This window comes from Canis aureus, chromosome 2 (genome assembly GCF_053574225.1).
Source record: "Canis aureus isolate CA01 chromosome 2, VMU_Caureus_v.1.0, whole genome shotgun sequence".
Classification (NCBI taxonomy): Eukaryota; Metazoa; Chordata; class Mammalia; order Carnivora; family Canidae; genus Canis; species Canis aureus.
Window position 1 is genome coordinate 28,909,331 of NC_135612.1, and position 25,924 is coordinate 28,935,254.

Genomic DNA, 25,924 nt, shown 5'->3' on the forward strand with positions numbered 1-25,924 from the left:
GACACCATAAAAGGGGATTAATACATATTCCAAGTAAGCTATCAGGGACTGAAAAAGGAACATAAAGGATAATTTCTTTGTAAATTTGCAATAGTTGGTTATTAATTTCTGACCATTTATTTCCAAAACACAGAAAACATTGAGTACTTGTTCCTGGTAGATATTTAATGTTTGTCGAATGATTGTGGAATTAATTTGTTAATTTTTTGGTGATTGTAATTAGGTGCTTACTATCATTTTTAACACTTTGCTTCCCAAATGGTGTATATCCTATTTAGTGTTTGCAGGTAGATCTTTTGGGAGCTTTGATGGTCTGTCACTTAAGAGGCACTCATTTTTCCCAAAGTGTTTCATGTTTATGTATTTTTTTAACTCAAAAGACATCTTTATTTTTCTGCCTGTATTAAATGGCAGTATTTTATACTGATATGTCTTACAATAGTATAGGGTTCCTTCTAGCCTCCTACCGTTTCAGCTTCCTTATCCAACATTAAAAAATGTGGCTCTCATTATCCTCAGCATATTTACTTGTTCAATCCCAAGATAAGAGCAAGTGTTTCAGAATGCTAGCACTTACATTTGTGGTGAGATGAGGATTGCTAATTGAGTTAAATATTGGTTTAGAGTTGTATTAATATGTAGTTTGACCTCTTTGATATTACTGTAAATTGAAATTGCTTCACATTGAGCTTGTTATATTGGCATATAAAAAAAGTTCTTGATTTTCTGTATGGTAATTTTATATCTTGCTTCTTAATCAAGTTCTCTTATTGTTTGATTTAGTTATATCATTTTTTCTCCATAGTTTATTCTAGAAAATATATCATCTGCCAATAGAGTGATTTTACTTCTTCTTTTCCAATTCTTATGACTATTCATTTCTTTTGTGTAATTATAGACCTGTATACCAGTAGTAGTGGAGATGGTGAGCATACTTGTTTTGTTTCAATCTAAAGGAAGTGCCTGTAATGTATCTCTATTAAGTAAGATGCTGACCCTGATGATTTTCTCTTTATCTTTGAAATTTAATAGCTTTAAATGGTGTCTCAGGGTTATGTGATGTGGGTCAATTTTTTCTGGTACTCTGTGAACATTTTAAAAATGTAGATTCAGAACTTACATTATTTCTAGCAAAGTTTTTTTTTTTTTTTTTTAAGATGATGGTTTTAAACAATTTTGTTTGTTACTTTTATTTCTTCCAGGATTTCAATTTTATGTATGTTGGATCTTCTTTTCTTATCTACATTTCAACCACTGTCTCTCTAAACCTTTTTACTTCTTTCTTTACCTCATTTTTGTTCACTTGGTTTTTTACCTTTCTTTAATTCCCCTTACTAAATTTTCATTCAACTGTTTTCTTGCAGGGGCACCTTGCAATTGAATGATCATGTTGACTATTTTCTTCCCTTTTCAGTTCTTTCTTGGGTTCAGTCAACCTCTGTTTTATTTCTTCCTGATGTCTTTTGTTTATTTCTGTTCTCTTTTATGAATTTCTGATGCGTGTTCATTTTTCTTATCTTCAGATGCTTCTTTGAGGATGCTTATTACTTCAATTTGGAGTGTTGTGTTAGTTTTCTTATGCTTCATCATTAATTTTTTTGTGGTTACTTCTCAGCAGTTGAATTGTTGATTTTCACTTTCTGTTTTCAATACATGTAGATTACTTACATCTTTACATTTCTTTGGATAGGGTTAGTAGTTTGAGTTTGAGGTAGTTTGCAAAATTGCTAGTGTATGAGCACCCTTTCTGTTAGAATAGCAAAATAATGCTTTTCTATTAAATGGCTTTTTTGAGGGAGAGCATGGAGTGTATGTCCTAAAGTTATTTTGATTGATTTTTTTTTTCTTTTTTGGTCTTCTAGGATCCTGAATTTCCTCCTCTGGTTTCTTTTTTTCTGTCACCTTATAGTTTATAAGGAACTCCTTTTCCTCTATCTCTTTTTTGACTTGTTCCAATTCTTGAAATTTTTCTTTTCCCAGATAGCCTCATTGAATCCTCCCTCCACCTGCTACCCTCTTGAAATTTCTTCTTTGTAATTTGTTGGATCTACCAGGAATCTTATGCACTGTTTTTACACTTAGAGTACTCTTTTTCTCCTGTCGACTTTATTTCCCCCTTTTGTTTACAACCAACTCCTGACTGCTTTGTTATGGGCAGTTTTTTTCTAGGCTGCCATAGGTCTTTGTGAAGTTTTATGATACAAGCTTGAAGAATAACTCTCTGGGATTTGGGACTTAGTTTTCTACTTACATATAATATGAAATTTGGATATTCCCTGTTTTTTAGTTATGCTTAAGGCATAGGTTTTCATCTTTAATTTTTCTGGGTTTGTTTTAGGAGGTTGAGATTTACCCAGGTACTGTAACTTGCCTTCCTGTTATTTAAATTAATTATGTTTTGAGAACATTTTCTGATAATTTTTCCTTTGTGTGATTATAATCTATTGTAGAAAGGTTTAAAATATTCTGATATTTATGGATCTTAGCTTTATTACTTACCTTTGTCTCTTATATTTCTTTACTGAAAGAAGACAGCTGTATTTATTTCCTTCCCCAAATTAATAATGTCAGTATTGACATTTAAACCAGTAAGAATCCGGAGTGCATGGGTGGCTCAGTTGGTTAAGTGTCTGCCTTCAGAGCAGGTGATGATCTCAGGGTCCTGGGATGGAGCCCTGCTTTTCTGCTTTGGGTTCCTTGCTCAGCATGGAGTTTGCTTCTCCCTATCCATCTGCCCCTACTCTATTCTTGCTTGCTCTCACTATCTATCAAATAAATAAAATCTTAAAAACAAACAAACAAACAAACCCAGTAAGAATTCCAAATCATTTTTGTTTAAAAATTTCCCAATTATTATTATTTTTTAAAATTTCCCAATTAAAAAAATTCCCAATTAAGTGAACAGTGCATGTCTAATTTATTTCCACATTTTGAAAAATAATTTATTTGTTATCAGCAAGAACTTCTTGGGATCATTATGATGTTAACATTGCTATAGCTGCTGATAAGTATAAATTTGAAAGATGTCAATCTGTTTAAAACTTTTCTTCACTTAACCTTTTGACTTTGAGATATACCTTCTGTTACTTCTTTTAGTCCAAAGAAAGACAGTTCTATAATTACATTTTAAGGAAAGGTGGAAGCATAAACATATTAAAATAGAATACTTTTTCCATACAACTAGAGTAAGACTAATATTTATCATTAAAATAGTCCTTTTCTAAAAATACATCATGTAGGGTTAAGGGATATAGTAATGGTAAAATAACCAGAAGAACATTTTAGGGTTACTCAGGTAACTGTTGTCTTAAAGTTATCTGTAAATTTTGAAAGACATGTATCCCACAACTATAGTCAGTGAAATTAAAAGAGAATATTTTATTTATGTTGCATTATCCCCAATCAACTATTACAAGTTTTCTTTTTATAATTTCATTGTATGATCCTAGATTTACTGTTGTCATCCTATATTCTTTACTTAACATGTCCTAAATGCACCTTTTCTGATATTCAGTTACAAATTCATTTTTTAAATTTATAATGCTTTCTCTGGCTTGTCTTTAAAAGGTAGAAATCCATATTTGTTGAGCAATTTAAGCATAGCAGCCTTATTTAGAACATCTCAAAAGCAAGGTGGTATTTATTTTCTGTTTCTTTCAGGTTAATTTTAAAGAAATCCTTTGTGTATAGCATTTAGCTTTCTAATAGAAAACAGAATTTCTTAAGAAAACAGATTAGTTCAGTCCTTACTGAAAAACTCAGTTGTTTATTTTTTTTTTAGTGATAAAGTTTCTCCTTAATTTAGCTACAAAATGGTGTTTAATGAATATATTGGTAGTTCATAACTAAACTATGGGGCTAAGACACCATTTTATGTTATTGATTTAATGTTGGTAAAAGCTTCACTGTTGTGGGCAAAAAAACCCCCACACCTCTGATTTTGTGCAGATGTTTTATTGTGATAGATCTATTATCCAGCTATTAGAAGATAAATGACTGATCTTTCCCATTTTCCATGCCTCAAGAAAATTGAAATAAGAAGGGGAATATCATTTGGGCTGTATGATTAGGGCAGGTTGGATGGCCATTAATTTAAGAGAAGAAAATCTTGGCAGCATTGGCCAACTTATACCATATTATCAATCAAACCTTGATGCACTTCTTGTGATGACCCAGCACTCTCAGGTTTTTGCAACGTTAATTAGAATTCATGACAAAATAGATGCAAGGAAACGTTTTGTACCCTTCATAATTTTATAGAAAATTTATTGTTATTAGAGGAACCATTTGCTTAGTGTGATTTTTTTCATTACCAGCTTGTCAACTAGCATAGATAATCTGGAGAAAATATGAACTCCATAGATGGGGTGTCACTTTTGTTGATGGTTCATGTAGTTTACCTTGGAGCACAGCTAATGGCTGAAGTTCATAGCAACAGCACAGAAAAACGTGGCAACCAAGGGAAGATAAATGAACCATGTTTATAGCTTTAATATAAAAAATACATAAATGGAAAACTGCATTTGAATTTGATGAGCTCATTGCTAGTTTTGTTGGAGTGATTTATTTTTCCCCTTATATAAAAAGCTACTATTGACACAGTGAGATGGAAATTAACTGTCTGTTTTTGGGAAACCAATATTTTTGGTTTTAAAATCCGAGTAGATCATTTTATTTTAATTCTGGAAGTTTTATAGAATATTGAATGTTTAATAGACCAAAATTATCAATTCTGGCATTGTTTAGCCTAGGGTCATTTTGTTAAATGCATACATGGAAATATCTAAAATGGTCAGTTTTATTTTGTGAAGGTACATTTCTTTATATTCTAATTATTTTTGTGTTTCCTTCAATTATATTCATACTTAAAGTATTTTCTGTTTTTCATGTTACCTCTTAGTACTTTAGAATTATGTTGTACCTATAGCTCTTGGTTTAATAAATTTAATAACATTTAATAACATTTGGTAGCTGATTTTTCTTTTCATTGTTTGGTGTCTCTACTAAACACTTTGAAAAAAAAATCCTGTAGGCTTAGGCAAAATAACTTGATTTTGCATAGTATTTCTTGAATTGAAACTTTGATGAATTGCTATTTTAGTTTCATGGATTATTTTATTCTAGTATTATTTATTTTTGTACCTTAATGTCTTATCAATTGATATGTATATCTTCTATTAATGTAAGATTGGCATTTATATAAAATATATGTATGGATAGATATATTTCACAAATACTAAGTTATTCTTTGGTTTGATATCTTAAACTTTAGTTGTTTTAAGAGATTTTTAAATGATGCTAAATCTTATCGTTTAGAAATATGGTTATCACAGAATATAATTTTTGAAGAGTGATTTGTGCAGGAGATATCAAAATGTGGAGATGAAAACATGAACTTAACTTCCTTTCCATATCAATAGCAAATAGGAAATTATACGTATAATACATTTTTTATTTAGTTCACACAAATAATCAATTCTTTGCTTTTTCGATTGAAGTGCATTCATGCTGGGACCAGCAGGCACCAGTACATGGGCAGGGCTGGAGTCAATAAATGCGGCTTCACGTTTATACTGATTGGTAATTCATAAAATCCCCACAGGACTGGAAACTTGTTTAGCATAATAGCAAGTCTATATTCTGAGCTGTTTTCTTTCAATTGTATTGTTGGTTGCATATTAATAAACTAAATGTCAGCCAAGTAGAGGGACAAACACTAAAAATACAAATATCATTGTATCTAATATTTTTCAGAAAGTACCATTTCAGTAAGTTACATTTCTATTTAATTGCTTATTTTAAGTCATTGGGGAAATTTTAGACACTAAAATGAAGATCCCTAGTGTTTAGAAAGAATATGATATTAATTTATTTTTCAACAGTATTATATTGTTGGCTAACTGCACAGTGGTACATATATAGAAGTATTTGTATATTATGTATTCTGCTTAGCTTGTATCTTTATACCAAAGATAGCTTAATTTCACTACTTTGCCAAAGTATGACAATTAAGCAAACAGCATTTATAGTTCATTAATTGGTCTTGGAGAGAGCTGACTTTTGTTGGTAATACATTATTTCACCTTGTACACATCGTTACATCAGTTATTAAATGCTAAAATCTTAGCCTGTGTGTTTTCTTTGTAAATAAAATAATGGTAAAAATTAACAAATGGGTTAAAATGTTGAAGATTTGAAAGTGTTTTACACCAGAGACACTTAAGAGTTCCTCACACACTTTAAAATAAATTCATTGTTGTTTTCATTTTAAACTGATATGATGTGGTCTTTGTTATAGTCTTGATTATTTTTCTGAATGTTATATACTAAATGATGGATCTTTAGATTGGAACTTAGGTTAGCTTTAAAAATAAAAAATGTATGTGATGAATATGTTGAGTCATGTATGAACAATTTATTGAAATTTAGTGTGACAAAAAAATTGGTGGAATTTTTAATACTAATTGTAATATTTCAGGAAGAAGCTAGCTTTTCAGACATGTTACAGCTATAAAAATTATTCTTTGAGGGAGTGACAGTTAAAATTTGTTATTTAAACATTAACAATCATTTTTTAAATAACTGAATACTTTAAATATTGATTGTCATAATACTGATTGTATCTCTGTAATGCCTGAGTAGAGTCTTTGATGGTAAGAAAAGTTTTTTAATGAGTTACTATTTCTTCCTTTTCTAGCTGGTAGCTGGCAGTGTTGTGATGGCATTTGAAGAAGTATGCCCGGATAGAATAGATCTGATTCACAAGAATTACCGCAAGCTCTGTAATTTACTAGTTGATGTAGAAGAGTGGGGACAAGTTGTCATAATCCACATGCTAACTCGATATGCTCGTACACAATTTGTCAGTCCTTGGAAAGAGGTAAGTGTTGAGTGGTCTTCCAATTATAAAGTATACTAAGAAAATGGATGAGCTTTTAAAAATGTGTATAGTTGTAAAATATAGAGATCTGCATATTTATGGAGGACTCCTTTTATTTATGTTCTTTTGGAAAGCAGGGAAAAATAAATTGAAAGGTAATTTTTCATTATTTTGGCACTAATTGATATATACTGTATGACTTAAGGTATAAACTCTTAGGGTATAAACTCTTGTTAGGAGTAACAGTCTGGTACAGTGTTAGCAGTGATACTGCCAAATCATAGATTTCTTTGGTGATTAGTTGCTTTCATATTTTTAAGTCTTGACTGTTATGTAATTCACTTGTACAAGTAGGTAATGTGATTCTAGCACTTGTGAGTTTATACTTGAGATTTCTTGCCTTTATAAGAAATATTGCTAAACTTTTAAACTACATTTTCAAAGTTTTATATTTTAAAATGTTTGTTTTCCATTTTTCACTTAAGCTGATAGAATTTTAGTGAAATTTATAATTAAATAAACTTTAAAATAGTTTTCTTTATGCATATTAGCATTAGAAGCATAACTAATACCTTTTTTTACTTTATTGACAATTGAGAAAATTTTATTTACATAGCTTGCAATGGAGATCCTTTTGTGAATATATTCAATATTTAAGTATAAATTTGAAACTCGTTTTAAAAAAGAAGTTAAATATTATAAGAATAGCACATTCATTCTAATATTGTGATACTTCTTTTTTTGTCTTTTTAAAAAGCCAGTGGAGGAGGATGGGAAGATGGGCAAAATGGGTTAAAGGGAGTAGGAGATACAGGCTTCCAGGTGATGGAATGAATAAGTCATGGAGATGAAAAGTACAGCTTAGGGAGTATATTCAGCCATATTTTAATAGTACTGCTTGGTGATGTTAGCTACAGTTGTGATGAGCTAGCATAATGTAGAGTTGGTGAATTGCTATGTTGTACACCTGAAACTAATATAACATGTCAACTTCAATTTTTTTTTCAACTTCAATTAAAAAGGAAAAAGTAGTATTATAGATTTTTAAAATCAACTGCTTAAAAAGTAAAAAACCAAAAATACCCCAATTATATCATAATGGTTTATGTACAAACTTAAACGTACATACACTTTTGTTGCTCAATACATTTGTGTTCAGTACATTTTACTTTTGTTAATTAGAAATAAAGTGAGAGGAAAATGTATATAAAATGGAGGAATGTTCATAATACTGTAGATGACATGTTTAGCTTTCAGATGTTTAAGGGGTTTAAATATTTAAAATATTCATCAGTGCTTTTTACAGTGATAGTATTATTAGTATTAAAAATTATTTTAAATATTTAAAAATATATTTTTATCCATAAGACTTTATAGTACTGACTCCATTTTCATTTTAATATTAAGAAAGTGTTTAGGTGATTTAAAATTGAAATATGTGGGGATCCATGGGTGGCTCAGCGGTTTAGTGCTGCCTTCAGCCCAGGGCGTGATCCTGGAGACCTGGGATCGAGTCCCACATCAGGCTCCCTGCATGGAGCCTGCTTCTCCCTCTGCCTGTGCCTGTGCCTCTCTCTCTCTCTCTCTCTCTGGGTCTCTCATGAATAAATAAAATCTTAAAAAAAATGAAATATGCTTTGAATTATTTATATATAAAAGTCTCATGCCATATAGACTCTTACATAGATGATTATTTTTTTTTATAAAGTTGATTTTATTTATCACTGAACAGAGTAAACTCTTGGTGGCACTTTTGCTGGACTTAAGCAACAACATGCCCATGCTGCAACTGTCTTGACTCTCTCATGTAAATGGTAACTTTAACAAGAGATTTTTGTTGCTAATAATAAGTTGTTTGATTTCAGCCAATTCTTTTCCAGAGTGGCTATTCACATTTTTTTTTCCATTATAAGGTTGCAAAGTAATTTTTTATGTTATAAAGTAATTTTGCCACTATTTAATAAGATTTTAAATCTTACTTTCCTGCCACCATCAAATCATTTTGAGTATCCCTATGCAAATAATCCTTTGCTTTGTTATTATGTAGAAATTAGAATTAAATACATCTTCCTTGCCATAGCTTCTAAAAATGTCTATTTTAAAATCTCTGTTTTTGTAGTCTATTTATTTGTGTTTTTGTTCCTTGAATTTTATTTCATCTTATTTTTAGATAAAATTCAGGTTGAAAGCTATTTGTAAAGCTAGCAGGTTAAATTTTGTACTACCATATATATTTACTTTTTTGATAAGTAATTTAAAAAGTTGAGGCTACATGTATTTCTTCTGTTTTCACATGTAGGTTCTTTGCACATTAATTATTACAAACATGAAATGAAGTCTGGTCATTGTCCTGGGTACGCTGAAACTGGGCGAAGTAATTTCTTACCTTGCACTTATTTGCAATCTAACCTTGGCATTGGTAGTATTCTAGATTATGTGGTTAATAGACTAATTCATTAGTTTTCAAATGTGCAAATGTGCATCTTAGGCCTCGCGGATGCTGTAACACTGCCATAGAACAACCACGGGAGGTAGTGGTGCTCTAGATTCTGCAGCTCTCTGGGTTCTTGCCTCTGATCCAGAGCAGCCTTCGTCTTTGTCTGCCTTTCATATATATCTATGAATATGATTTCCTTTGAGAAAGATTTCTTGGCTTAAAGAAAGAAAAGAAGAAAACCTCAGTCAAATAGAAGATTTATCCGAGTTTAGCGAACTATAGTTATAACTTTTTTTTTTAAAGAGGAAATTCAGGCACATGGTAAGATAAAAGATAAATCTTCCTTCTCATAACCTCTAGGTTGACCCCTTAAAGGTATTTCCTGGTAACTAATTTCAGTTTTTCTAGTGGTTATAAATTTTACTTTGGATAACACATTTCACTTTATTTATTAATTTAAAGTGGTATCAGTTGATTCCCAAATCATCAAGATAACAGGCCTTTGTCTCTGTATACGTATGTCTTCTGTTCAGTACCAGCAGGATAGATTTGGAAGGGTCATCCTTTATTGCAGTATAGAAGTTAGGGATTGTCCAAGATGTTAGACTTTTGGTACAAATACATTTAAGGTTCAAGTGGATTATCACCATTTAGACCATGTTCATGCTTACTCTGAGTTTACTCATCTCAGACTTTCTGTATAGCTTGTTAGAATTCTGTTTTACTAAGCAACTTTTCAGTGAGCAGCCCAGCCACTTGTAATACTGTAGGCTTTTTGGCCTAGACTTTAAGTTGCATCCAACTTTTTAGGACTACATGTGGTAATTTTAATTTTAAAAATTAAAAATTTTAATTTTAATTAAATTAAAGGGAGTACTGGGGTGGCTTAGTTGGTTAAGTGGCTGCATTGGGCTCAGGTCATGATATCAAGGTATTAGCCCCCTATTCTGGATTGGGCTCCCTGCTCAGCAGGGTGTCTGCTTTTCTCTCTCCTGCCTCTCCCCCCTAGCCCGTGTGCCCTTGCTTTCTCTATCAAATGAATAAATCTTAAAAAAAAAAAAAAAAAAAAGAGTTGAGAAGCTCAGTCATCAAGCTGAAATAAATTTAGAGGTATTTTGCATTCTTGTCTGCTTTCATTTTTCACTCCTTAAGTTTGTAGAAAGCATACCATATAGTAAAGAATTGCTGAGAATAATATAGGATAGAAAGACAAAGTGGAACAGTACTCTATACCTTAATCCGTGCTTGTTACAATCCTGTTTTATCCTTACCATCGTGTCTTGAATGTATTTCTGTCATGAAATTAGCAGAGTGTAAAGGTGGACGTTCTAGCATCTCAGCCCCTTCTACGTACAGGCAGAAGCCACTTGTATAAATGCTGTATGAACACCATTTTATGATATATAAAGCACCATTTACCTTGAAGTGAAAGATTTTACAAGAAAACATTCTCACTAAAACAATATATTGATTTAAAAGTTAAAGTAAAAAACTGCCTATATGTACCAAATTCATTAAAATCAAGGGAATTCTTTCTCAGGTGCGAAGATAATATGTGAAAAATAACACCATAATACATTAAATTCAGTAGTTTCTTATTTTGCTGTACTTAAGTAGTATTTTATTTGAGATGGGATAGTAGTGATTATTATACCCGTTTTATAAATGATGACATTGAGGCGTGTAGATTTTAACAACTCACCTAAGCTTGTACATGTGGAGCCAGAAATATAAACAGAAAGATCTGATCTCTAGGTTAGCATTCTTTTCTTTGTATTCTATCATCTCATGACTTTTTTTTTATGACTTTTTTTTTTAACCTCATGACTTTCAAATTAAACTGTCTTTCTGCTTACTTTAATAAGTTTCTCTGTGTTTACTTACTGTGTTCCAGTTGAAGCCATTTTTGAAGCTCCCCCTCCCTAATCCATAGTGCTTAGACATCGCAATTAGGTAACAACTATAATTAAATTTGCTTTTCAGAAAGAAGAATCATGTTTCTCATTGAACTTTTAAGACATTTGTTTATGTTTATATGCTTGAAAGGTAACAAAATTGTTTTTATGAGGAATTGAAAATCAGTAGAAATACTTTTTGAGATGAGCTGATGTAACATACTTTTGTCAATAAATTCTCAAATGAACACATCATATATAAACAAGCTTCTTTAGGGCAGAAGATATTTTTAATTTAGTTTATTTGCATCATTATAGATCAGTATTTAGGCTGTTTATATGTAAATGTATGATTTGAGGAACAATTAAGTGTTGACAAAGTAGATTGCAGTCATATCAATTGCAGTGCATTTTCCATAATTTTTCTAACTGACATCTTTGATGATAAATAGTGGATGCCAAGTCAAAGCCGATTATACAGTGCACTAGGAATTCATGGGGCTGTCAGGGAGAAGACCGATTGACTTTAAATTTACATATTAATGAGAAGATTTGTTAAGAGGGTGCTTGACTATAGAAAATAACAGCGTATTTATAGGGCACGACATTTTATAAATAAAGCTGATGCAGGAAAATGGAAATTAAACCTTTTAGGTTAATAAATTCAAGAGACTGCTAAAATGCATATTTGCATTTTTATTTTCTCAAATTTACCTTACTCTTTGCAGTCCATGTAGGGTTTTTTTGTTTTGTTTTGTTTTTTTTTTATTCTAGGTCAAGTTTGTATAATTTTCAAGGATATAAAATTACTTAAATATTTTCTTTGTGTCATTCAAGCGTGTTATGGGAGAATACTCGAAGCATAAATGTAAATCTCTAAGACTAAAGTTGCTTTGGTAGAAATAATGGATTTTAAAAAATAAATATTATAAAATACCAAGTTAATTTTAAGAGTATTACAAAAACAAAAAACAAAAAAACCCCTTTACTGGTGTTAATTATCAATTGAAAGAAAGCTCATGAACGAGGACCTGACAGAAAGGTTGTTAATTTTATGAATCTAGTTCTTTAAAAGTTAAACTTTCTCTAGGAGATGACAGTTTTATAAGAATTATCAAAATTTTTTACTTTCATGATTTAGAACTTAAAACTTTATGTACTCACAAAACTCACGTTTTGTTTATGAATCCAGGTAATACAATTTTAGTGGCAGTATGCATTCCATTTTGAAATTTGGAGTGATGAATTTACTTTTATTTCTCTGAATAGATCTGTACTTCAGTTATAAAACCTTAGGTGTAAGAAAGTTCCAAGATTAGAATATTGTTTAAAGTATTTTGAGATCAATTCCTGAAGTTTTTCAGGAACAGCTATAAAATAACTCAGTAGAACACAAAATTTGTATATATAGTTCTCGATTAGCTGTTTTCTGAAAATACAAAGGTATTGTGAAAATAGTATACCATGTCCTGTCTTCCAGGACCTACATGGTAGAGATTATTTTTTATTGAACTTTTATTTTCTTTACAGGTTCATATTCTTTGTAAAATAAATTTTGTATTATATTTTAATAATGGACTGTTTTTGAATCTCACTATTGTGCTAAATTTTAAAATAACAGTAGTGGGGAGTTAAGGTGGAATCCATGCTTTACATACAAATACAGAAGTTTTTGTGCACTTTGTCAGGCACTTATTATTTTTTTTTAAAGATTTTTATTTATTTATTCATGACAGATGCACACACAGAGAGAGAGAGGCAGAGGGAGAAGCAGGCCCCATGCAGGGAGCCTGATGTGGGACTCGATCCCGGGACTCCAGGATCGCGCTCTGGGCCAAAGGCAGGCGCTAAACCACTGAGCCACCCAGGGATCCCCTTGTCAGGCACTTATTGATGAAGGGTTCAATGTGCACTAGTTACTGGGAAACTGAACAATATGCGGATATTGAAATAGGGTCTCCCCTCCCTCTGTTAGTTATGAAGCATTTATCTTAGAGTCCTTATTTTTCTTGTTCATGGTTTATTTTTGATTGGATTTTTTAACTCATGAAGTTTCTTTTAAAAATATTTTAAATTTTATACAAGTAAACATGTACATGGTTAACAAAAAGAAGTTAAATAATATGTGGATTCTGAGAAGTGACATTTTTCTGTTCCATCCTTCCCCTCGCCTGAATCAGCTACCTCAAATTCTTTTAGAAATGTATATATTTAACCTTCTCTATTTCTAAGTAATATACATTTTTTTGTAATATGTATATATTGCTGTTTCTTGGTTTATGAATTTTAGACATTTTATATTGACTTCCTGTTATAGAAATGGAAGATTGGCATTCTTCTGTATTGTCTCATGCTTTCATTATTCCATCTTTGCTTCCCATTATTCCATCATGCTTTCATTATTCCAAAAAATACTGTTTTATTATAATTTTTTTAATGTGTATTCATTTAATTGTGACTTTTCAAATATTTCTGTATAGTAACATTTTCATCTCCTTAAGGAATCAGTATTCTCTTAGGTATTTGAAATGTCATGTTACTTTTATACATGACATCTTGGTTGCATATAATACTCTTGGGTCAGGACAGCTGGGTGGTTCAGTGGTTGAGCATCTTCCTTTGGCTCAAGGGTGTGATCCCAGGGTCCTGGGATCGAGTCCCACGTGGGGCTCCCTGCAGGGAGTCTGCTTCTCCCTCTGCCTTTGTCTCTGCCTCTCTCTGTGTGTCTCTCATGAATAAATAAATAAAATATTAAAAAAGAAATACTCTTGGGTCACACCTTTTTTCCCCTTCTTCAGAGAGCTCTCCCAGTAGCCACAGATTTTTCTCCTTTGCAAGTAACTTGTTTTTGTTTTTTTGTTTGTTTGTTTTGTACCCCCAGAAATCTGTTTCTCTTTTTAAAAAAAAAAAATGTAAAGATTAGTAAGATTTCATCTCAGAGTGGATCATTCCATATATATTCATTCTATTTTGTAGTATTTGAGTTCTTTGATCTTCCAGGGTTTTTTTCCTTGCTTCATTTGTCATTTATATGCTTCAGAAATACTAGTTATTCTATTTTACAATCTTTCTCTGTTTTTCACCTTTTAAAAAAATTGCTTTGGGACGCCTGGGTGGCTCAGTGGTTGAGCATATCTGCCTTTGGTTCAGGTCGTGATCCTGGGGTCCTGGGATTGAGTCCCACACCGGGCTCCCCATAGGGAGCCTCTTTCACCCTCTGCCTATGTCTCTGCCTCTCTCATGAATAAATAAAATCTTTAAAAAAAAATTAAAATAAAAAATTGCTTTAATGTTTGTCTTTTAATTTGCATTTGTATTATCTCAAGTCTTTATATCAATAATTTGATTTTCATTGATCTAATCTGTCTTTAACAGTTTTTACTTATTTTGGTAATGATAGTGCTTTGGCTTTTATTCACTCAGGTTTCAATCTGATATTTCCTTTATTATATAATTTTATCATCTCATATTTAAACTTGTATTTTCTTGAGTTCATGTTCTTAGTAACTTCTTGGAGAAATTACTTTTAATACATGTACAATTATAGGGATTATTTTTTTCCAGAATGATTTGTCTTCTGCATTTTTTAATGTGTGTTGTGAATATGTTACATAATTATTGTACTCTTTTCAATTGTAAATACTTGGGAAGTTCTGGTACTGTGTGGCTTTAATTTTGTACAACCACACCTAAAGACAGTTTGTTTCTTCCTCTCAGTTTCAATTTGAGTTGTGTGTATTTTATGTCATATTCTTCTTTGGTTTAGTAGTAGCCTGGCATTTGGGGATAGTAAGCTTATTAGCCTCAGTAGAGATTGAAGATTTGGGTTTTTTTTTTTTTTTTTAAGAATTCCTGAGCACTTTTTCTGGAATCTTCTTAAATGCCCTATACTAACATTCATATTATATATGAATATATAGTATGTTCCTATGGAGAAATATTCTTGATCTTTACCTTATTATTCTTTATTCATTGTTTAATCCAAGAAGTGTGCTGTTCAATATAGTAGGTGCTAGCCACATGTAGCTATTTAACTAAAATTGAAAATCAGTACTTCAGACGCATTAGCACATTTTAAGTGCTCAGTAGTCACATGTGGCTAGTGCCTACTGTATTAGATAGTGCTATTATGAAATGTTTCCATATCATAAAAGTTTCTTTTGGACAGTGTTGCCCAGGTCTCCCTTTACCTCTTTCAGGGAGAGCCAGCTCTGTTGTTTTCTCCCACCAGCTTCTCCTCACCACCTATTTTCACCACCAATTTCCCTCACTGTCCCACCTGCCCCAGTAGACTGGAAAGATAAGAATAACCTCTTCGTTTTTTTCTATCTAAATTTGGGGAGGAGATTATTAATGAACATTCTTAAGAAGCAAGGAATGTTTTTCCAGAATCTTCTGTTTTAAAAAAATCTTAAAGTTTGTGCCAATAGATTGTGACCCTCTTGTTTCATTAATATTGACTGATCTTTTGCTAGTTTTAATATTTTTATTTTCCTTACAGTTTTTACATTGGGAAAAGAGATTGTATTCTTTATCTTTGTTTCTTTATCTTTATCTAGAAGTACCAGAATGTTCATGGTTTTAAGTATTTTATGATTTTCAACATGGACCAATGTAATTTTAGGAGGAGAGACTTAGAGTTTAAGAAGTTAAGAAATATGATTCAGGGCAGCCCAGGTGGCTCAGTGGTTTAGCGCCACCTTCAGCCCAGGGCCTGATCCTGGGGTCGCAGGATCGAGTCCTGCATCAGGCTCCCTGCATGGAGCCTGCTTCTCCCTCTGCCTGTATCTCTATACCTCTCTCTCTCTCTCTCTCTCATGAATGAATGAATAAATAAAATCCTTAAAAAAAAAAGATATATGATATATACTTCTCTGATGTTTGCTAAGTTTCCTCTTTATTCCTGAGCTTTTTTCTCCCATAGATACTTGTATCATTGTAATTTTTCTTACTGTATCACCTATTTGTTTCCTTATATTTTTCTCTGTGTTAGTCTTATTATTCTAGCATAAAGGAATGGATACATTTAATAATGAATTTCAATCTTCTGACAAGTTCATTATTTATTTACATTAATCTTTAATTTTGTGATTTTGCTGCTTAATAGTTTTCTGTATTCACCTCAGAGAAGATTATGATTTTATGTAAACTAATTGGTAATTTGAAACATCCAGTTTTATTCTATTCTGTTATCCATTTAATTGTGTCTGTATAGACTTTAAATTTCTGATACATTTCTTAAAATCATTGTAGTCTTCCTGTAGATTCTGCAGTTCCAAAATACTACATTAGGCAGATTATTCCAGTGCATTGTTGTCTAGGTGATGTAGCGAAAGCATCACTGTATCCAACAGCCAACCCCCATTGAAAAAAACAGATTTTCTATAGGTATTGAGCACCCACATACTTTTAAAGAAGCCATGTTACTCCTCAGTCTAATGTCTTGTTAATGTTAATAATTACATTCCCCTTGTAAGTGATAGATTTAGGAATGGCATATAATGTAGTTCTGGCTAATGGGATATAATGGGAAGGATGAGGAAAATGGAATGAGGAGGCAAGGTATATGAGAAAGGTTCACTTTCACATAAAAAGCATCAAGGCAGGGATCCCTGGGTGGCGCAGCGGTTTGGCGCCTGCCTTTGGCCCAGGGCGCAATCCTGGAGACCCGGGATCGAATCCCACGTCGGGCTCCCGGTGCATGGAGCCTGCTTCTCCCTCTGCCTGTGTCTCTGCCTCTCTCTCTCTCTGTATGACTATCATAAATAAACAAAAATAAATTAAAAAAAAAAAAGCATCAAGGCGTTTGACTTCCAGTTGAGATGTACTTCGTGGACTTAGCGTTTCAGCTTCTACTGATGGAATGCCTTGATTTAGTTAACTCTCTACAAAATTTTTGCAGAGATCAGCAATCTAAAGTCACTGTAACATAGTCAAAAGTAGGAAAAAAACCAGAGAGGATTCTATATATGCAAGGCTGAAATTTCAAGGTATAAGTTTTTTGAGTGCTGGTTTTTATCTGAGGTCACTCCCCAGATTCATACAATATTTGAAAAAAGCCACAGCCTTATTTACCTAGCTATCAGAGAATAGACTTCAAGACTGGCAGAGTACCTAAAAATTAGGGGAAAATTCCAGAAGAGTGTGGGAACCACAGAAGGGTGAAACCCCTGGAAATGCATAGTAAATGGCATCCAGATCCTTGGCCAAACAGTAAAGTGTGTATGTGTGAGGAAGACTCTACTGAGCCTAGCAAAAAAGTAGCATCTGGAAGATAAAAGGACTAAATGGAGATTTCACTTGCTGGCCACTAAGGCAGACAGAGTTTGCAGTTTGAGACCAGTAAAATATGTACTATAACAAATACCAATACACTTCAGAGGAATTCAATGTAAGGAAGACTTCTATGCTGTGTGGTTGATCATATCTAGAATACAACTTTAAAAAATCAATGGACATGAAAAACAAAAAAAATAACTGCTGCTTGAGAGAAAAAGCAGTCAATAGCAAGTCACCTCAGTATAATCAAGAAAAGACACTTATAGGTAAGTGAAAAAGCTATTATATATATATGTATATATATATATATATATATATAAAGCCAGAATACTAAAATCAGTGAATAGATGAGCAGTCTTAACAGGCAAAAGATACCATAAGAAAGAATCAAATGGAAAATCTAGGGCTGAAAAGCATAATGATTAAATGAAAAATATACTAGACGAGCTTAACAGCCGAAAGGAGGCAGTAAAAGAGTCAAGAATCCTGAAGGCAAATCCATGGAAATTATTCATTGTGAAAAAACAGAAAAACAAGGGAAGAGTTTCATAGCCATGTGGCACAACATCAAAGAGAATGAAATACCTCTAATTGAAGTTCCAAAAGGAGGAAAGAGTGAACGGAGCAGAAATAATACTTGAAGAAATAAAAGCTGAAAAAAATGTCAAATTTAGATGAAGGGGTAAAATCCAAGCACACTAACCCAAGAAACTTACCAGATTCTCCAGCAAAACAAGTAAAAAGTCATACTTACATACATCATAGTTAAACTTCTGAAATTAAAAGTAAAAACGTTGAAAGCAGGCAGAGATAAACAATGAATTATATACAGGAGAACAATGATAAGACTAGCTGTTGATCAGAAACAGTGCCATCTAGAAAATAATAGAATATCATTTAAAAATTATTGACAGGAAAAACTGTCAACAAAGAACTCTATGTTGAACAAATCCAGTCTTCAAAAATAAAGGTAGAATGAAGACATTTTCAGAGGAACAAATTGAAAAAGTCCTTCATAGGGAAATTGTATTACAAGAAATACTTCAAAAAATTGTTCAGGTTGAAGAGAAATGGTAATATATGGTAATTCATAACTGTAGAACAGATTAAAGAATGAAAGAAATGGTATATTTATAGGTAAATATCCTAAATTATATTTTTTCTTTTTCCTCTTTAACATATGGTTTCTGTAGCACATACAAATTATATGTCTTTAGCTGTCACAGACTGCACTTGCTTATGCTTGAACTTGTACTTTTCTGTACACCCATGGAGCTGTAACCTTTGTCTACAGTGCCACAAGTCATTGTGTGGACATACATTTTTATTTGTATAGGAATGGAATTGCTACATTGTATAGTAAGTATATGCTCTTCCTCTTTTTTTTTTTTTTTTTTTTTTTAAAGATTTTATTTATTTGAAAGAGAGAGCAAGTGAGCATGAGCAGGGATAGGCAGAGTCAGGGGGAGAAACAGACTCCTCACTGAGCAGGGAGCCTGACGAAGGACTTGGTCCCAGGACACTAGGATCATGACCTGAGCCAAAGGTAGATGCTTAACCAACTGAGCCACCTAATGCTCCCTGCTTTTCCCCTTCTTATCTCTAATTCCCCAGTTCCTATTCTCTGAACAATCAGTTCTAATTTTTAGCTTTGTATTCGACTGGTTATCCATATATTATTTTTAGAACAACTTACTTATATAACTTAAGGTAAAGAGAGAATGAATATGTGAAGAATCATGATTAATTCTACTTAGATTGATTTTAATTTTATTTCATAATTTGTGGTTGAATGAGAACTACTCTAAAATGCGTTCTACATAACAAAAAGTAATTCTTATTTACTACTCATCAGTAGATAGGAATTAGTTTTCAAATAATTAGGACCCTCTTTCTCATGTCTTAGAACCCTTAGACTTAAGTTCACCATGTGTCAGGAGTATATTTTATTTCAGAAAAATTTGAAAGAATGCCTTATATAGATCTAGATTTCTTAGTAACAAAATTTGGAAACCACTGCATTCAGAAAGTTTGTTTCTTATATATTGGAGTCAAACATAAAGTCGTAAGAAATGAAAAGTGCTGTGGGCAATTGAACACTGTGAATTTCCATAGTGGCTCAACAGAAAGTTACTGGGCACAGGTGTTTCCATAATTGTGATGTATTGGGGGAGATTCAGTGTTCAATGGTCCTCAAACCCACACTTCCACCTGTGTGGCATAGTGGTCATTGGGCTGTGATATAAAACATGTAAAGTGAAGAGCATAGCATTCACTTCATGTAAGGAAAACATCTTAAACCAGTATGCATATCCTGGTTTGTTTTGTATAGACATGATTTGGGGGAAGAGACATGACTTCTTTTTTTCCTTTGAGTAAAATATTAAGTTTAGCATTTTTTTAAACATGGTTTTTTTTTGTATTGGATATATTTCTCTGATGAGGTGTGCTATATCCATACTGAATATCTAATTTAAGTAAGCAATTAAGATGCTGCTAATCACCTACCCACTCTGGTCTTCTTAGGTACATCTAACCCATTATCAGAGAGATGTAACACCAGTGTATTGCTATGGTATCAATATCAGAGAGATGTACCACCAGTATATTGCTATGGTATCTATGGACTGAATGTGTTCCCCAAAATTCATATGTTGAAGCCCTAACCTTCCATGTGATAGTATTTGGAGATGGGGACCTGAGAGGTAATTAGGTTTAATATTATTGTTTTTAAGGTTTTATTTTTTTAAAAAGTAATATCTAAACTTACTATGGGGCTCAAATTTACAAGCTTGAAGGAGTAACATGCTCTACTGACTGAGACAGCCAGGAAGCCCTGGAAATAATTAGGTTTAAATGAAGTCATGAAGGTGGGGCCTCACTATGGTTCCTTACAAGAAGAGGAACCAGAGAGCTTCTTCTTTCTTTCTCTGCCATGTGAGGACAGCCATCTGCAAGACAGTAGGTTCTTACTGGGAACCTAATCTGCTGACACCTTGATCTTGGACTTGTCAGCCTCCAAAACTGAGAATTAAATGTCTGTTGTTTAAGCCACCAAATCTATGGTTTTGTTACTGTACTGACTAATACAGGTGTCTGATTGTGTGAGACTATTATAATAACCCAGTTGCATAGCTTTTAAGCATTAGGTAATAGCACATGTCCACAGCAGATGACAGAGATCCTTTGTCCTGGTACAGATCTTAAGATTGTGCTAGTGCCCTCTAGGCTGTCACTGCATTTAGAAGGCAACTGGGTATATTCAGTGTCATTTTCTTGACTACTATAAATCCCAAGTTAATAGAGAGAGAGGACAAGAAGAAGAATAATGATTTCAAGATAAAATCCTGGCCCTACTACTTTTAGTCTATGAAATTATTGATAAATTTAAATAAGTTTGAGGCGATCCCTGGGTGGCTCAGCAGTTTAGTGCCTGCCTTCGGCCCAGGGCGTGGTCTTGGGGTCCTGGGATCGAGTCCCACATCAGGCTCCCTGCATGGAGCCTGCTTCTCCCTCTGCCTGTGTCTCTGCCTCTCTCTCTGTCTTGGTGTCTCTCGTGAATAAATAAATAAGATCTTAAAAAAAATGAGTAAGTTTGTATACCTCAGTTCTTTTATCTTGTGAAAAAGACAGTGAATACCTGCTTTGCTTACCTCATGAGGTGGTTTTAGGATCCAGTGAGATATTTATGAAAGATCTTTGCTAACATGAGGGATTATATCAGCTGAAGTTGTCTTTTATTTCTACTGATTCCAGTGTTACTGATCACATGTTGCAAAAGAAAATGTTTTTCAGGAATATTTGATTTGTTCATTAGTTTTCATATATAAACAGATTTTGCAATATGTAGTTTTTTTTTTTTAATATGTAGTTTTTAATTGTCAGTTTTATTTTTTATTTCTTGTTATTCCTTATGAACTGACATAAAGATATAGTTTATACTTCCTAGTTAACCTGTTGAGATAAAATGAGCAAGTCTTTCTGTAAGTTCTCTTTAAGTTTATCCTCAGAGCAAAAAGTTGCGGGTTTGAACAATGACTTACTGTAGTTGTGTGAACGTTTGTGTTTGGAGCTTTAGGTAAAAAATTTATATAGATGGGATCCCTGGGTGGCGCAGTGGTTTGGCGCCTGCCTTTGGCCGAGGGCGCGATCCTGGAGACCCGGGATCGAATCCCACGTTGGGCTCCCGGTGCATGGAGCCTGCTTCTCCCACTGCCTGTGTCTCTGCTCCCCCACCCCCCCACTGCGTGCCTATCATAAAAAAAAAGAATTTATATAGAGCATTACTACTTAAGTATAATTTCACACTTTATTCCATGAGTTTATGTAACAATAATAGTTAAAGGTATATAAATTATGCCTCTATAAATATACTTTATACAGTAGAAGGTAAATTTTTTGCCTTTATAAAACTTATATTTAATGAAATAACATTTCTCTTTACTGAAAGTAAATGTTTTAGAGCAAAGTGAGATAACTGATTTCATTCTGATGTTTTTATATTAGTATTTGGTATGGTCAGTATACAGTGAAGAGAGACCTGTCTTCATATGAGATAGGTTCAGATATTAAACTCACTGGTACCCCCCATTTTTTAAAAAATTACACTTTATTTTTTAGAGCAGTTTTAGGTTCATAAAAAAATAGAGCAGAGAATGCAGAGTTCTCCTACATAGTTGACTGTTAATAAACACAGGTTTGAACTACATGACTCTACTTACATGTGAATTTTTGACAAATAGAATACAGTACTGTAAATGTATTTTCTCTTCCTTAAGATTCTCTTAATATTTTCTTTTGACTTTTTTGTAAGAATATAGTATATAATGCCTATAACATACAAAATATGTTTAATTGTTTATCTTATTGGTAAGCCTTCTGATCAACACTGGGCTATTCGTATTAAGGTTTTGTGGAATCCAAAACTCCAAGTTATATTTGGAGTGTGGTGGTAAGGGGGGCGTTCAGTGCCTCTAGCCTCCATGTTTAAGGGTCATCTGTACTCCCTGTTTATTTACACACTCAGCCTTAACCACTATCAGAATTCTTCACCGTAGTGGTACATTTACAATCAATGAATGTATATTAATACATCAGTTATCACATGAAGTCCATAGTTTAATTAGTGTTCACTGTTGGTGTTGTATATTCTGTGTAACATGACTCCACCATTGTAGTATTATACTGAATAGTTTTATGGCCTTAAAAATCCCCTGGCTGTGCCTAGTGATCCCTCTCTCCTATACAGACCCTGGCAATTAATAGTGTTTTTTTTTTTTTTTTTTTTTTTTACTATCTCCATAGTTTTGCTTTTCTAGAATGTCATATAGTTGGAAATCGTACACTATGTAGCCTTTCTAGATTGTCTTCTTTCACTAAGTAATATGCATTTAAGGGTTCTCTACATCTTTCCATGGCTCAATAGCTTGTTATTCTTTAGCACCAAATAATATTCCATTGTCTGGTTGTACAACAGAGAGATAGGAAACTGTAGGGATTTTATCTGGCAGTTGAAGGGCTGGTGGATACTATTTTTGCAATCTCATCCTAACTTGCTGGTAATAGAGCATAAAGGTATCACTGTTGGTGCTCTCCCTCTAGCTAGCTCACACTGAAGGGAAGGCTGTGTCCACCCAGGCTGTACTGGGCTATGTAATGCAAGCACACCACACTCTGTCCATCTCATGTAGCACCAAAGGTGCAGCAGGGCTAGGCAGTCATCCTCAGCCTCACCTTCTATGTGCAGCATTCCAGCAAGAACTGAGCCAGAAAAAAGCCCTTAGCCTTATTCACCCCGAGTAGAGACTGAGTTGTAACTGGGATGACCAAGCAATTTAACCCTGCTTGCCCCACACAGTGGCTGAGCCACACCCAGGTCAAGTGAGTGTTTCCAACCTTGACTTCCCTGTGCAGCAGTAACAGCTATATCACAGCTAGTGGACACATGAAGCTTACATAAGAATTGACTGGCTCAGATGGCCAGATATTACACTTCTGATCTACATGGAACAGTTCAAAAACATGACCATTTCTCAGACTGAGGGAGGTTGCCATTTCCCCTAATACATGTAGAAAAATGGAGTGACAGGCAAAATGAAAAAACAGGAATATGTTTCAAACCAAAGAACAAGTTAAATTCCTAGAAAAAGACATTAATGAGATGGAAACAAGCAACCTGTCAGATTAAGAATTCCAAGTAATGATCATAAAGATGCTCACTGTTCTCCAGAGAAGAATGGTAAATACAATGAGAACTTCAACAAAGAGAAAATGTTAGTACCAAACAGAATTTATAACTGAACAGAAAAATACACTAAAGGGGTCTAGCAGTGAAATGGTTGAAAGAGAAGTATGCATCAAAAGCTGGAAGACAAAGCAATGGAAAACAGAGCAACAAAATAGAAAAAATAAATAAATAAAAGAAGTAAAGATACTCCAAGGGACAAACATCAAGCAGGATAGCATTTTCACTACAGGGGTCACAAAAGGAGAAGAAAAAGAGTCAAAAAAATTATTTGAAGAAGCTATGGCTGAAAACTTCCTTAATCTGGGGAAGGAAAGAGACGCATAGGTCCAGGAAGTCCAGAGAGTTCCAGATAAGATGAACATATTGAGAAACATAATTAAAATGGTAAATATTAAGGGATAAAGAGAAAAATCTTTATCGCTCGCACATGTGCTCTCACTCCCCAGCTCTCCCTTAAAAAAAAAAAAAGTGTCAACAGAAATATTAAATGGGGGAGGGTGATAAAAATATAAGGTCTGGAATGTGCTCAACATTAATTTACTATCAATTAAAAAGTGACTATTACATATATAAAATGTTATATGGGAACTTCTTGGTAAACACAAAGAAAAAACTTAAATAGTAAATATACAATGGAAAAAGAACCTAAACTTAACACTAAAGAAAGTTAATCAAACCACAAGGGAAGATAGAGAAGAAAGGAACAGGGAAAAATTGTAAAAATAGAAAATAATTAACAAAGTGACAATAAGCACATAACTGTTAATAATCACTTTAAATGAAAATGGACTAAATTCTCCATTCAGAAGACATAGTGTGGCTGAGTGGATAAAACACAACCCTTCTAAGTTTTGCCTTCAAGAAACTCCAGATCTAAAGATGTACAGACTGAAAGTGAACGGATGCAAAACATATGCCATGCAAGTTGACTTGAAAAAACGTTGGGGTAGTAGTACTCTAAGATAGATCACTCAGTAAGCCATAAAGCAAGTCTCCATAAAATTTAAGATTTAAATCATAACAAGCACTTTTTCTAGCCACAGTGCTATGAAACTAAAAATCAGTTACATGAAGAAAACTGGAAAAAACACAGACATGTGTAGACTAACAGCATGCTGTTAAACAGTGGGTCAATAAAAAATTCAAAGAGGAAATAAATACCTTAAGACAGATGAAAGTGGAAACTCAGCAATCCAAAATCTTTGTGACAAAGCAAAAATAGTTCTAAGAGAAAAGTTCATAGTAATACAGGCCTACCTCAAGAAAAAAGAAATTTCAACCACTATATATAAAGGAACTAGAAAAAGAAGAACAAAGTCTAAAGCTAGTAGAAGGAAGGAAATAATAAAGATAAGAGCATTTTGAAATAAATGAGACTTAAAAATATAAAAAAGATCAATGAAACTAAGAGCTTGTTCTTTGAAAGGTTAAACAAAATTAACAAATCTTTAGCCAGATTCATCAAGAAAAAAAAGAGGGCTCCCAAATAAATTAGAACTGAAAGGGGAGGAACTATAACCAATATCACAGATACACAAAGGATTATAAGAGAATACTATAAATAATTATATACTGACATATTAGTGTATAAGAAATGGATAAATTCCTTGAAACCTACAGTCTTTGAAGACTGAATCATGAAGAAAGAGAACATCTTGAATAGATTGATCACTAATAATGAAATGAATCCATGATAATAAACCTCCCAGCACACAAAAGTCTACGTCCAAAGGGTGTCACAGGTGAATTCTAACAAACATTTTAAAAAGAGTTAAAACCTGTACTACATCCAAAGGGTGTCACAGGTGAATTCTAACAAACATTTTAAAGAGTTAAAACCTGTACTCCTCAACTTACTCCAAAAATTTGAATAGGAAGGATAACTATCAGACTCATTTAATGAGGCCAGAATTACCCTGATAACCAAAACCAAAGACACTACAGAAAAAAAAAATTATAGGCCGGTATCCCTGATGAACACAGATTAACAAATTTTCAACAAAATATTAGCATATTGAATTCCAGCAACATATTAAAAAGATCATATACCATGACCAAGTGGGATTCTTTTTAGGAATGCAAAAATGGCTTAAATCAATCAACATGATGTACCACATTAGCAAAACGATGGTTAAAAGTCATACGATCATCTCAATAGATGCAGAAAAAGCATTTAAAAATACTTG

General features: G+C 33.0%; 1 protein-coding gene across 7 annotated transcripts in view; it reads left to right on the forward strand.

Annotated features, from left to right (window-relative positions):
* AP3B1 (adaptor related protein complex 3 subunit beta 1) overlaps nucleotides 1-25,924 on the forward strand; it is a 265,282-nt gene that overhangs the window by 72,734 nt on the left and 166,624 nt on the right. For all 7 annotated transcript variants that reach the window (XR_013362344.1, XM_077867315.1, XM_077867294.1 and 4 more), the window contains one exon: nucleotides 6,698-6,880. Coding sequence is in view for 6 of the 7 variants with exons in the window: in XM_077867315.1 (XP_077723441.1) it covers nucleotides 6,698-6,880 (183 nt within the window). In the remaining variant the exon portion in view is untranslated. The remainder of the gene's footprint in view (nucleotides 1-6,697; nucleotides 6,881-25,924) is intronic.